At 40.3% G+C, this 13,611-nt stretch overlaps 2 protein-coding genes across 5 annotated transcripts in view; one reads left to right on the top strand and one right to left on the bottom strand.

Annotated features, from left to right (window-relative positions):
* The window catches only part of BMAL1 (basic helix-loop-helix ARNT like 1), a 32,963-nt gene extending 30,775 nt beyond the window's left edge, over nucleotides 1-2,188 (top strand). Inside the window, exons 17-18 of the mRNA XM_056851015.1 lie at nucleotides 49-151; nucleotides 1,771-2,188. Of these exons, the coding sequence (XP_056706993.1) occupies nucleotides 49-151; nucleotides 1,771-1,931 (264 nt within the window). The 3' untranslated portion in view covers nucleotides 1,932-2,188. The remainder of the gene's footprint in view (nucleotides 1-48; nucleotides 152-1,770) is intronic.
* Nucleotides 2,189-4,772: 2,584 nt separating this feature from the next.
* The window catches only part of BTBD10 (BTB domain containing 10), a 39,637-nt gene continuing 30,798 nt past the window's right edge, over nucleotides 4,773-13,611 (bottom strand). For all 4 annotated transcript variants that reach the window (XM_056851515.1, XM_056851516.1, XM_056851513.1 and 1 more), the window contains 5 exons: nucleotides 12,209-12,311; nucleotides 8,113-8,233; nucleotides 7,370-7,567; nucleotides 6,179-6,289; nucleotides 4,773-5,682 (listed from right to left, as the gene is read on the bottom strand). In XM_056851515.1, the coding sequence (XP_056707493.1) occupies nucleotides 5,372-5,682; nucleotides 6,179-6,289; nucleotides 7,370-7,567; nucleotides 8,113-8,233; nucleotides 12,209-12,311 (844 nt within the window). In that variant the 3' untranslated portion in view covers nucleotides 4,773-5,371. The remainder of the gene's footprint in view (nucleotides 5,683-6,178; nucleotides 6,290-7,369; nucleotides 7,568-8,112; nucleotides 8,234-12,208; nucleotides 12,312-13,611) is intronic.

Below are 13,611 nucleotides of genomic sequence, written 5' to 3'. Positions count from 1 at the left end.
ATATAGCGATTATTCTGGTAACTACTGTTTTCCTACATTTCTTCTTAGATTTTGAATGGTGGAACTCCAGACATTCCTCCGGCCAGTTTACTATCAGGACAGATTCAAGATAATCCAGGCTATCCATATTCTGATAACTCCTCCATTCTTGGTAAGTAGAACTGTGGAAAGTAGACAGAGACAAGACTACAAAGGATTAAGATAATGTACAGTGTGTGCCTGTCCGCTTCCACTGCTTAGGACTCGGGAACCCTGAAGTCTGGCTCATGCCTTGGGAAAAGTGGCTTTGGAGTTCTAAGAAGTCTCTTTCTGTAGGGAGGGTGTATTGAGAAAATCCTTGGGACTTCAGTGGTCACTAACCGCTGCTGTAGGATACATATTCCCTCTCTACATTGTTAATCTTCCAGCTGCTGCTGAACATCCAAAAGAGATGTTAATCTTCCAGCTGCTGCTGAATATCCAAAAGAGATTTCACAACTTTCCTAGAATAACTTGATTTTTCCATGAAACCCTCAAAATATCTGACAGTGTGAAATGTCTGTTGGAAAGCAAAACATTGCTCAAAATAAATGTTCGGCATCTACAGGAGAACTTTTGAAATTACTTCCCCAAACCATGTAAACGCAAACATTTCCTCTGAATTAACTGTCTATTCATCTTGTTTAAAAACAACCTACACAAACAAGGGAATGAAATTTCAGTCAGACAAATGGACAATAGGTATATTCTATACATAGATAAGTCACCCACAGGAATTGTCCCAAAAGCCATCTCCTGTATTACATTACATCAGAACTTAACTACTACACAACACTGGTTTTTGTGGAGGTGGCTGCTGTTGAACAGGAGCAAGCTGCTGGGCCTGAGTGAGTCATACAAGGTATGTGGTATCAAGTTTCCTGGTGGCTGCTACCAGGCCTTGTCCCATGAGTCCTTCAAAAGCCAAAACAGCCCAGGAAAGGACTCTGGCTTTTACTGACAAAAACCAAGGCTTGAAGGCTGGCAATACTGTTGTGGTTACCTAGCAACAGCCATTGAATAACTATATAGGTACTGCTTGTATTATTTTTTTTGGGGGGGGTTAATCCCTCAGTTTAATTTTTCCCCAAAGATTTCAGATGTTTCTGCAAGCCCTGGGCTTTTCTCAGGTTTTTAGGAAGATCTGTCTTTGTTCATGGCCCCAGTCTCTGGATTTAAATTGGGGCAATGTTGAGAATTAGATATACTGGTAAGAAACTATCACCTGTGACTTCATCTACCTCACTAGACAGCAATGACTGTGTCATAATTAGATTCTGGATTGGCCAGTACAACACTAAACTGTTAGCAGCCATAAAGATCAGCCACCTTTTGCCTTAGAAATAAATTGCAACATTTAGGTATTTGTGAGTTAAGATTATAGATAAGACACACAACACTGGCATTTTCTTGGAATGGAACATACCCAGCTGTCAGGACGGAATGGTTGCCAGTAACTCCTCCTTAGCTTGTGTGTTTCTCTTAGCCATCAATTTAAGCATATCCATGTTTTCAACGATCTGCAGACCTCATGCAGTGGGACTTGCCCCTCCTGCTTCAGCTCGCTGAAGTTGTATTCCTGGGGGATTAGTGGAATATGGGGGGGGAAGTGGAAGAGGGAAGACAATGGAAAATTGCTATCCCCTCTTCAGACTTAAAGTGTCTTTTAAGTCTGCTTTATTGAATACATGCAACTGTTCTCAAAAGTATACAAAATTCAGTTCTTTTTTAGCATTTCTGCTCTCTTTGCAGGGGAAAACTCTCATATAGGCATTGATATGATAGACAACGACCAAGGCTCCAGCAGCCCCAGCAATGACGAGGCAGCGATGGCAGTTATCATGAGTCTTCTGGAAGCTGATGCAGGTCTTGGGGGGCCTGTAGATTTTAGTGACTTACCATGGCCCTTGTAAATACTGCCCCCAATACCTTTGACATCTGGATATATCCATTTGCATTATTGGTGGAGTTCTCCAATCTGTGAAGCTTGTTGAATTGCTTTGATGTTTTAATTTCATAAAAGCCATATCAAGAGAACAGTCATTCTTCTATGCGTAATTTCAGACCAAGTGGAGATCAACCCGCTACAGTGTCCCCACATCATTGATTTGGTTAGCCTGTGTATAGCCTGCACTAACTGTATATTTTGAATTCTGTTCTTGTGTTGACTTTAAAAAAAAAATCACTGGGCATCATTGGTAGCTTTTTTTATGCAAATGGTCATTTCAGCTGTATGGTGTGTTTTTACACTACAGAAGAGGTCCCACGTGGATAATGGATATTCTTATACTAATGTATTATAAAGCTGTTTCTTGTAAGATCCTTTACTATAAATATTGTTGAAGTGTAATGTATTAGACAGTTGAATATTTTTAAAATAAAATATTTTCCCTTGTTCTAAATTGTGATTTACTTGTGAGTTAAAAGCAAGTTTCTGAATGTTCAAAAAAGCAGCAAATGCAAAAAAAATCTAAACAAAAATCCATTCTGGGCAGTCAGTCTAGTTGAAAGATTAGTAATTACCTGTCAGGCACAGCTGATATACAAAATTCATAGCTCCTGGCCCCCAACAGCCTACTGCATCTGAAGACTTCTGATAGTACCTCCATGCACACACACACACAAATTTCTTGCCTTGGGGCAACTATCATCTGTTTAAGTGTTGCCAGTTCCCACCTTTCCTGTCCCCCTGGTCCATCACACTTGGAAAAGGGGGATCACTGAGTTGAACTCGCCCAATCATCCTGTCTTACAGTTTCAAAGGAAAACTGCACTCTCATGTGATTGATTCTCTTCAAAAACAAGATACATTCCACTGAGGGGGAAAAAGTTATCACATTCTGGCAGGATGACATGATCCGTTCCTGCTTTACAGACACGTGTGGAAAGGATACCTTTGGACAGAACCAGTATTAAATGTTAAATTTTCCCATCAAAAAAACATTGTATAGATGAAGCAGGCCAATATGAGACAACCAGCATGCCTTTCCTAGACCACTAAGCAGATATCACAATAGCTGCAATATTCAGCATCAGCAGCCCCTGAAGTTAACCCAAGCTTACTTTGCAGATTCAGCAATACCCTGCCCGGATTTTTAAAAAAACTTTTGGTAATATGGAATTCACAAGGTTTTTCACACAGGGAGAGAATGTAGTAGGCTTGGAAACTCCATCCTCCCTTCCAGAATGCTCAAATGATTGATGTCTGTTACAAGCAAAACATAGGTGCATGGGATTTGGCAAAATATAGGTATTGAAGCATGTAGAAATATGAGTGTGTGAGGGAGAGTAAAAAGATCAGCAATCGGCCATGAGAAGCAGAAACAAAGATTGACAAAGCTGGAGGGAAATTATAGGTTTATGAAAAAGCATAGTGCAGCATTTCACATTACGTGACAGGATCTCACAGTATTTCTCCCGGCACTCTCTTCCGCCAATAGGTGGCACACATTTAGTTTGAGAAGCCAAGACTGGGGACTGCCTCACTCAACCTACATTCAGTTAATTACTTCCAGAGGTTTCAGATGCCCTATGTAAAAGGTCAGCATTTAAAGTTAACAAGAAGAGACAGAACAGTTAAAACTATTCCAAATTAATTCATGCTTTAAGAGTGCTTATAAATTCTGGATAGATGGTCAATACAAGCAGGAAGCAAGTTGAGAAGAACCCACTTGTCTTTCGTTGCTTACTACTGCACAGTAACTGATGTTGGTATGTCTCCACACTTAAATACCATTTCCCCACCCAATCTTGGATGCTTTCTTGCACCTACTACTGTCCTCAATAATTTACTCAAACTTTTTGAGTAATGGAGCACTTTTTAGGAGAGAAATTTGTGATGGACCACTAATTTTCACCTAGCACTTATATACTAAACCAAATGACAGTAGTATTTTTCTTTCCAATCGCTTCATGAAGCTCTATCTAGATGATGTTTCATGGAGCACCAAGTGCTCCTTGGAGCACAATTTGGGAACCTCTGGTTTAGCATCTTGGTAAAGCAGAAGCCCTGGGAATTGGCAACGTGCTGGATTTACCTATACAGATGCATTTGTATACCGATGTCTAAAATTTTTGATGTGTCAGCCTTTCAAATACAGCTACAGCAAATGGGAAGAATTGAGTATAGCAAATATAAATGTTTTGGAAGAGAAAATAGACTCCAAGAGTCTTATGCCTAAGGCAGTGGTTCTCAAACTGGTCTGTGGACCCAAAAATGAGTCATGTCTTCGGCATGTCTCAGTACTCAAACTTGTGAACTAGGAGCCTCCAAGCTCCCTCCTCTCAGCTGTGAAAAAGGACATGGACAAAGGAGCTGGACACATTCACTCTCTCCTCCTTCACCCTGTACTCATTCATTCCCAGGGGTTTGGCCTTGGAAAGATGGATATAATGGACTTACTCAGGTTCAAAATGTTGAGAGAACCAGAAAGAGAACAGAATTTGGAACAGTCAGTTTTAGGGGGAAAATGAATTAAATAAGTTTCCCACAGATAATATTAAAATAATGGAAATTTTTATTTGAATGAAAAACTTGAGTTTACAATCAGTTAATAAATGAAGAGTGAACAGTTTGCATTTTCCTATTCCATGACACTTAAGAAAAAAACCTCAGTAAATAAATACTGTGAACAGATTTAAGGTAAGGCAAATTTTTCAGATAAAGTCCCTATCGGTTGTTCTTGACCCTTGAACATGGTTCACATCATACATGAAAAAAGCCTTTCCTGGAGAAATGGGGGGGGGGGAGGTCATTGAATTGCAGCCTCACAATCCATAAACCCCAAGTGGCAAGAATTAATTTTGTGCTCATTCATAAGAGAACAAAGTTAAGTAGATTCATCACTTCTATTCAGAACAAACTATTTACATTTTAGCTGAATAGAAAGTCTGATAGAAGCACTTTGTTAGTCAACATTGTGCATGACTATAAAAATGGCTTTGAGAATTCTGTTTGTCCACCATTTATAAAGTGCCACTATCAATTTGAAATCTGCAGTTTGCCCACTGTGTAACAAAATACTGAATTAACAGTAGTAGCCTCTGACTCCTGCTATTTCTGAGGCAGCGCCTTGGGATGAGGACAGTCCACATACAAGTAACCAATACCACAAAACCTACTGGTGAACAAATGCAGGTATATAACCAAACCTCACGATGTTACTCCTGAACTCCTAAAAGCCATAATCTGATCCTGCTTTGGTCTTTTTTTTTTAAGTCCATACTGCAACATCCTAATACATTTTATGTTCATTACACAATGGAGAGAAGCTGGAATTGCAGTGCAGTATGAGCTCAAGACAGCATCTTCATTTTTTATAATAGCATGCTTTTGTTCAAACAAGCAGCTGGATCAGAGTGGCAGGTTCTGTCCCTCGGGATCCACATCAGTGTTGCTGGGCTGAGGATGAATGGGCAGAATATCCAGCTCATCCACCTGGGGGGTGGGGTGCATCACTACTAGCTGGTCCTGAGGAATGTCTGCTGCCGCCGCTGCCAGATTGGTAATAGATTTACTTTTTACACACTGGAAATCAACGTGCCGACTTTTCCCTTCCTCTTTCTCCCATGACATCCGTATGAAAGGCCTTTGGACATAATTGTAGATTACCTCTGGCCTCCCACCGGGCCGCTTCTTAACCTTTTCCTTATATGTAGGGTAACCTGAAAGAGTCAGAGAAAGAAGATTTCTTAAGGTGCTCTGAAATGCTTTGCTGGGTACCCAACGTTGGGTAGAAAGAAAATATATATATATAAATACTGAAAATATAATTTATTCGAAGCTCTATGTAAAGGTTAAAAATATTTTAAAAACATTAAAATAGCACAATGGCATTTCCTAGGGTTGATATCTCTAACCACATACCAAACGCGTTTTAGCCTATTGGGCTTTCATCAGTGGTATGTGGTATGTGGTTACAGATATCAACCCTAGGAAATGCCAAGTACTAGTCACAGAAAGCCCCTTGTGGAAAAAAGATCCACACAAAGGACCTTCTTCCTTGTTGCTCCCAAAGGAATGTATTTTAGTGAACTGGGCTTTTCATAATCATTGCTAACAAGGATAAAATTTCTCCATACCACTCCTTGTTTCAGTTGTGTAAAGGAAGAACACAGTTTACTAGAGGCTTGTCTCAAGAAGCAAACCTAAAGCCCTTACCTTCTATACCTAATCGAATCTTCTTAAGTCCCCTTTCCTTCAGGACTGATTTGGCCACGTCTCTGTTTTCGATGTACTTGAAAAATCTGTACAACTTTGTACTGTAAATAACTGGAAAAGAATACATTGAATAAGTATACTATAGTCTTTAATCCTGTTTCCACAATAAAAGTTAATATTTACAAAACTTTTTTCACAAGAAATAAAATGCTTGCAATGTTGCATACAAGCAAACTAGAAGAATCTCTCTTGAATCTATTCTCCTAAGTAGAAAAAAATGACTCAAATATAAATGATGGTTTGAATAGTGAAAAGCTTTGCTATCACACTTTCTTAAGAGCCCTCATACTTTGTGCTAAGTGGACAGAGCAAAACAAAGAGATTTTAATCTCTCAGAAATTATTAATTGCACAGAAACTGGTGTTCCCCCCCCTTCTTCAGTACTCAGACTGAAAGCTTTCCAACTTTTTCACTGTTGATTTTATTGAACCAACTGAAGTACTCTACAATTTAAATTAATCTTCTAAATTTGCTGACATAATTTAGATAAAGGTTGAATCAATGACTTAAATACAGAAGTTAGAGGGGATCAAAGAAATTATGAAAGCATGAAAGCTTTAGCCCAAGATTTTCTATACTGAACAAGATCTTTAAATATACAGCACCCACCCACAAAATTCATCTTGTTTTTCGTTATGGCGATACCCGCATATCAGCAACTTCGCAGTAGCCCTTTTTTTAAAATGAAAATGAACCCAGTTGGTAGTAAAGGTTGAATATCCCTTAACCAGACATCCAAAAACCAGAATGACCCAAAAACTGGAGGTTTTGAGCCGACGTGCAGGCATTATTCACAGGCCCTCAGAAATGCACCAAGCCTCTCTCACCTTTGGTTTCTGATGGTTCAATGTACACTAAATTATTAAAAATATTGTATAAAATTACATTCAGGCTATGTGTATGAAGTGTATATAAAACAGACATAAGACATAAAACATAAATGAATTTCTTGTTTAGACTTGGGTCCCATTCCCCAAGGTATCTCATTATGTACATGCCAGTATTCCAAAATATTCCAAAATACAGAAAAACGGCACTTCTGGCCCCAAGCATTACAGATAAGGGAAACTCAACATGTAGTATCCATGGAAGGTACCCTAAATTCATTTTCAAGAGTATTAGTTGACTTACTTTGTGAATACTCCTCTCCCATCTGAGGAGGGTACTCTTCATCCCAATCAACCACATCATCATCTGTGAGCACCACAATATGACATTCTCTTTCTCCGCTTTGAGCGCTGGCTACCATCAAAGGGAGTATCATTTCTTCAAGATAAAACTCAAACTGCTTCCGAGCACCATCATTTGATAATTCATGCATAAGAGCACCTGAAACCAAAGGCATCATTATTATAGAAAGCTTGGGAAAGGAGGGCACACGCTTGGAAGCATTTTGTGTGGAAGCCTAAGGAACCGACCGCTCAGAAAATCATCCATTTCTTCCAATGAGTATAGGGAAGCAAGAACCAAGCCAAGTGTCAAGACAGAAACAAAAAATCATTTTGAAAGGTTTTACTATTCTTTTAAGGGTTTGTCTGTATTGCAGCATAGATGTTGCTCTAGGGAAAAAGGAGTTATACAATTGCTGACATTTTTATTATTTAAAAATCAAATGTGCATACGTGGGCCTGTTAAAATTAACAAGGCACTTTACACAATGTAAAAATTAAAGCTAAATGAGCCCATCATTGAAATAAGTACTGTTTTTAAAGCCTTACAATTACTTTTGGCAGGCAGAAACACATATTACAACCGCTGCATGCAACATTTTAAACCCCAATCTAAAAAGTATTGTATGTGTATGTATTTTAGCCAAAGCAAAATATTTTAAATGTTTCAACACATAAAATCAATTCATGCATTATTATACTTACTGAGATCTCTACATTTGATAGTACTATAATCAAAAGAAATACAGAGATAGTCGCAAGCTTCTCTTAGTTCAGGAATTGATATTCCATCAGGACAACGTATCACCCCAGTTTTGTAGTAGTCCTAAAAAAAATAAAAAAATAAAGTTTTTAGTTTTCCAAATCCTAATATTTGTCTGCTGCTTTAAGACAAAACTAAAGGTCGAATCCTATGAACCATTTCTACTACAGTAAACCCTTCCTGCACTACAATAAGCATCTTCCACCAGAGCCAAGCTCCCTGTACCAGCAGAAGGCATCACTGCTAGCAAGATGTATTCATTTCATCCAACCCCATGTTACTATTACACCATCATATGCCACTGTCTTTAAAAATCATCCAGTCATCTAAACAAATTCAGGTTGTAGCAGCCCTCTCCTGTCTGATGTGGGTTAAAACAATCACACGGGATCACTGGCTGTGATTACACTGGATACTTATTAGCTTCCAGGAACAATGCAAAGAATTGTTGTTAGCTTGCAAGGCCTAAATTTTTTATGGCCTGTGTATCTTTGGGGCTGCCTCCTCCACATGAGTTGTTTTACCACCAACACGAGGATTTTAAGTAATTTTAAAACTTTGGGTGTGTTGCGTTAAGTGCCGTCAAGTTAATTCCGACTCATAGTGACCCTATGAATCAATGTCCTCCAAAATGTCCTATCTTTGACAGCCTTGCTCAGATCTTGCAAACTGAGGGCTGTGGCTTCCTTTATTGAGTCAATCCATCCAATTTAAATTGTTAACTGTGTTTAAATTTACTTGCACTATTAGTTAACTGCTTCAATATTTCTTGTTTCTCAGGCACATAAAATATCATACAATAGCAGTCAACTGTTTACACCCAGGAGGACCCACCATTAAATCCTAGACTCTAGCACAGGACTCAGTTTTAATGCCTCTCCCTTTAAAATGTGATTGCCCCTCTTTCTCAGATTCTCTGTGGCCAAACATACTACTCTGCACAACACAGTGCTAAATTGTGGAACTGCCACAGGGTGTGGTGATGGTCAAAATTTGGAATGCTTTAAAAGGTGAGTGGACAAATTCATGGAGGATGGGGCCATCAATGGCTCCTAGTCATGTTGGCTATTAGCCATGATGCATATATATTCCTTCCCGTCCCAGAGGCAGAATGCCTCTTTATATCAGTTGCTGGGGACTGCGAGAAGGAGGATGCTGTTGCAGTCATCCTGCTTGTGGGCTTCCTAAAGGCAGCTGGTCAGCCAGAATGCTGGACTTGATGGGCCTTGATCTAGCATGGCTCTTCTTATGTTTAGATATATTGATCTGGCAGGCATTTGTAATCAAGATGGGACTTCTTTGCTTAATCCTACCCACATTTACTGTTCTGTGTAGATACATTCTCACTCTTTCCCCTTCCTCTTCTCTCTCTCTCCTTCTCTCCCACCCCCCAAAAAACCCAGTAATATCACAACATTTACTCTGGCCCTCTCTAGGCTGGGCCACAACACATCTGTAGTTTTAGTAGCCTCACTGGAGGCCATTGATTTAGAGCAGTATTTATTATTATTAATTTTATTTCTATCTCACCCTTTCCCAACCAGGGCGGGGCTCAGGGTGACTAACAACAGTACAATAAAACATCAGCATAAAAACATATAATAATAACCTTATCTTACAATGGAAAATTAAAAATGGTGCCCTAGTAGTGATACCTTCACTATAATCTAGATCAAGCAGGTTAGAAAGGGAATCACTCTTCATCAGAGCGAGACTGGTCCTGGAAAAGAGATAACAGGGAAGCCTGAAAGAGGCAAGAGATCTAATTGGGCCCAGCAAATGAGACCAGCTGGTGTACACCATAGCTATTCTCAACCATAGGCCTGGTGGAACATCTCTGTATTACAGGCCCTGTGGAACTGTCCTGCAAGGTCCAGGTCTCACTTGACAGAGTTCCACCAGGCCAGGTGGAAAAAACCTTGGCCCTGTTTGAAGATAGCTGGATACTTCTTGGGCTAGTGACTGTTTCCAGATGAGTGCAATGCTCTTTGGAGGGTATAGTGGGAGAGGCAGTCCTGCAGGTATGACAGCCCCAAACTGTTTAGGGCTTTAAAGGTCAACAACACCTTGAATATTATTTGGTATTCAATCTAGAGCCAGTGCAGAGAGCAGAGCACTGGTGTTATGTGTGTTCTCCAAGGGGTCCTTGTAAGGACCCGCTGGCTGCATTCTGGACCAGTTGTAGTTTTTGGAGCAGTCCCAAAGGTAGCCCTGCATACAGCAAGTTACAGTAGTCTAATCTGGAGGTGCCCATTACACGGATCACTGTGGCTAGGTTAGGGAGGGATAGGTAGGGAGCCAGTTGCCGGACTCAGTGAAGGTGGTAGAATGCTGTCCTGGCAGTATTTGTGATGTGGATCTCCAAAGCAAGGGAGGTTTCCAGAGTCACCTCCAAACTCTTTGAGGACTGTCCCAGTATCAGCAAGGCAGTGGGTCAAGAGATCATGATCAACTATGTCAAACACTGCTGAGAGATCGAGTAACAACAGCAGCGCTGACCCACTCCAATCCAACTGTCTAAAGAGATCATTTGTGAGGGCGACCAGCACAGTCTCCATCTCATGGCCAGGCTGGAAGTTAGACTGAAATGGATCCAGAGCCAATGAGTTCTCCTGAAAAGTCTGGAGCTGGATCATTAGGATCCAAAGATGGCTTCTTCAAGAGTGGTTTCACCATTGCCTCCTTCAGCTTCCCTGGGAAGACCCCCAAACTCAGGGACAAATTAATGATGTCTACCAGTGGAGCTCATACTGCACCTATGTTGGCTTTCACCAGCCAGGGGGAGCATGGATCAAGGAGGCAAGTGGTTGGCTTTACAGCACACAGGATCATGACATTGGTCTGGGAGAGTCGACTGAATTTGTCTAATGCTAGACCAGAAGATGGCCAAGGGGTCTCCAGTTCACTCACAGTATCAAAATTGGTGGGGGAGGTTGCAGCGGAGCGACAAGACTTTATCCGCAAAATAGCTCGCAAAAGCCTCACAGCTAATAGCCAGATTGCTAGTATTTTGGGGGTCCCAGAAGGGACATGAGAGACCTAATCACCCTAAATAACTGAGCCTGGTGAGAACTAGTGGATACAATGCAGGCTGAGTAAAAGGTTTTCTTTGCAGCCTTCACCATACCACCTCCCACCACCATACCTCCTATACCCCCCATCACTGGGATCCCTGACCAAGTGCTAGCCTCCCATATAAGAGTTGGACCCATCTCCAATCTTCCCTGGTTATAATCGGCCTCCCAAAGGTATATCTCCAATAGGTTTCCAATTATTTTCAGGGAACCTGAATTAGAAAATCTGTAGTGGCGGACAAGCTTTCTATAGAAATGTTGCTGCTTTTCCTGTGCAAAGGACAGCCACAAGAGGACTGGGTACATTCTAGGACACTGACAATTCATGCACGGCACCAGTGAAACCCAACAGGCCTGACCATTACCACCCCCCTCACACCCATGAACCACTTCAGCATGCTTGCCAGGAGACTCTGCAATGGTGCTCCCTGGCATCCAAACTGTTGTAAAAAAAAGGGTTTCCTGAACACAAGAAGTTAGAAAACCACTGGCCTAGAGCCAGTACCCTCAGCACTGGGATATGGAGCAAAATACTTTGAAATACGTTATTTCAACTGCTACACTGTCTTACAAAAGGCACATAAAAATAAGCTCTTACATAGGACCAAGACATTTATTATTAGAATCGACCAAACAGATTTAAAAATAGATACAATATTTTATATCCCTTGTCTTTCAATATCTCAGCCCTCAGCATACACAGCTGGAAACACAACCGCGCTACAAAAGATTTTCCTATTCCAGAAAAAGTCATCCAATTTATGTAAGAATGAAACCAAGGGATGCCATCCACAACAAAGCAGTCCCCCGCAGGAAGCCTCGTTCAGACTCGATTGCGAACCTGCACAGACTCAGAAAATAATAGGAGTAATGTTCAGGCATTAAAGAGCCCCCAAAAAATTAAAAATCTCTCTTGTGTACTAAATTGTGAACACAGCTGGAACTGCATGCAATGTTATCTCACCAGAATAGCACGAAACACAGTGGAGCCAATTCCTTCAGCCACTTCATACTCTCCTTTCTCATTGGGCCGTGTGAAGTTATGCTCTCTTCCAGATCCAAACATCCTATATAAAAAAGGTGCATAAGTCTGTTAATATTCAAGTTAGATCACAAATGGGTAGCCATGTTAAGTCTGCCTGTAGCAGCAGAAAAGATCAAGAGTCTGGTAGCACCATAAAGACTAACAAAATTTAATATTCTAGATATTAAGCTGAAGATGTAAAGAAAATGGATCTCTCATAATCCTCTTGGATTTTAAATATGCCTATTTAGCAAGAATTTGTGCATCTCTACTAATACATGGAAATATTTGCAAGAAGACTGTGCAAGAGAGTTAACTGAATTTTCCTAGGACACAATCATGTTGATCTACAATAAATTCCATGGGTAGCTTCATGCCTTCATTTAAATGGTAGGCATCTTGTAAGCAAAACACAACAGTTTACTTCTTCCTTTCTTGGACTGATTTGAGTTTCCAACCTTGCTGAGTATTTCCATAAATATACCTTAAAAGCTATTTTGTAGTGCAGCAAGAACAAAATCATGCAATCCCTTTCAGTAGGACCTAGCTACAAGCTGTCGAGCTCACCAGAACTCTTCATCAGGCTGAGTGTTACAAAAAAAATTTTAAAATGAAAGGCAGAGAGCAGATATTTAAAGTTATGATTTTTAGACTTGGCCTTGCTATCATCCTGTGTAAAATGTTGAGAAGGCATGTAGATTTTAGAATATGCTGGTGTCAGGTTGCATCACTACCATTCCAGGTTGCAGCAGCAAACAATGTAGCCCTCTTATTGAAAACACAAAGGCCAGCAATAGTCCAAATGTCTCACAAACACCAGGCAAGACAGAGATCTCTTGAAGACTGAGAGCTGAAGGAAGCACTTAATAGCCTTTATATTAATGATGCCAGAGATAAACTGCCAAGGTACAAAAGGCAATTGAAGCCAAAGTGGGTAGTTTTACCTCGTCTTTTCCCAGGCTTTCTCTGGAGAAGCAGACAGCAGTAGGTACATGTGATACACTATCTTTACCCCCCACGAACAAACACTACCCAAGAGTAAATCTGGCAATTCAGTACAGTTCTGCCATGGGTAATTTTACTCAAATTGCCTCTAGCAGAAGCATATATTAAAATACAACTGGTGAGTTGAGGCAGTTCAAAGAAGCTATTTTTCCTTTGAATAAATTAAACCAAAAGGCAGGCTTATCTAGGATCTTAAAATCTGGCAACCAGTTGCCATTCATGAGAAACAACAACCATCTTAAAAGGCTAACAATACAATCTTAAATAAGAGTTACACTTTTGAAGTCCACTGACATCAATGAAACTCTGTTTAGGACCCTGGAAAACTGCGTTGAAAT

This window comes from Euleptes europaea, chromosome 6, assembly GCF_029931775.1.
Source record: "Euleptes europaea isolate rEulEur1 chromosome 6, rEulEur1.hap1, whole genome shotgun sequence".
NCBI classification, from domain to species: domain Eukaryota; kingdom Metazoa; phylum Chordata; class Lepidosauria; order Squamata; family Sphaerodactylidae; genus Euleptes; species Euleptes europaea.
Note: the sequence above shows the minus strand (reverse complement) of the source record. Positions and strands in the feature narration are given on the sequence as shown.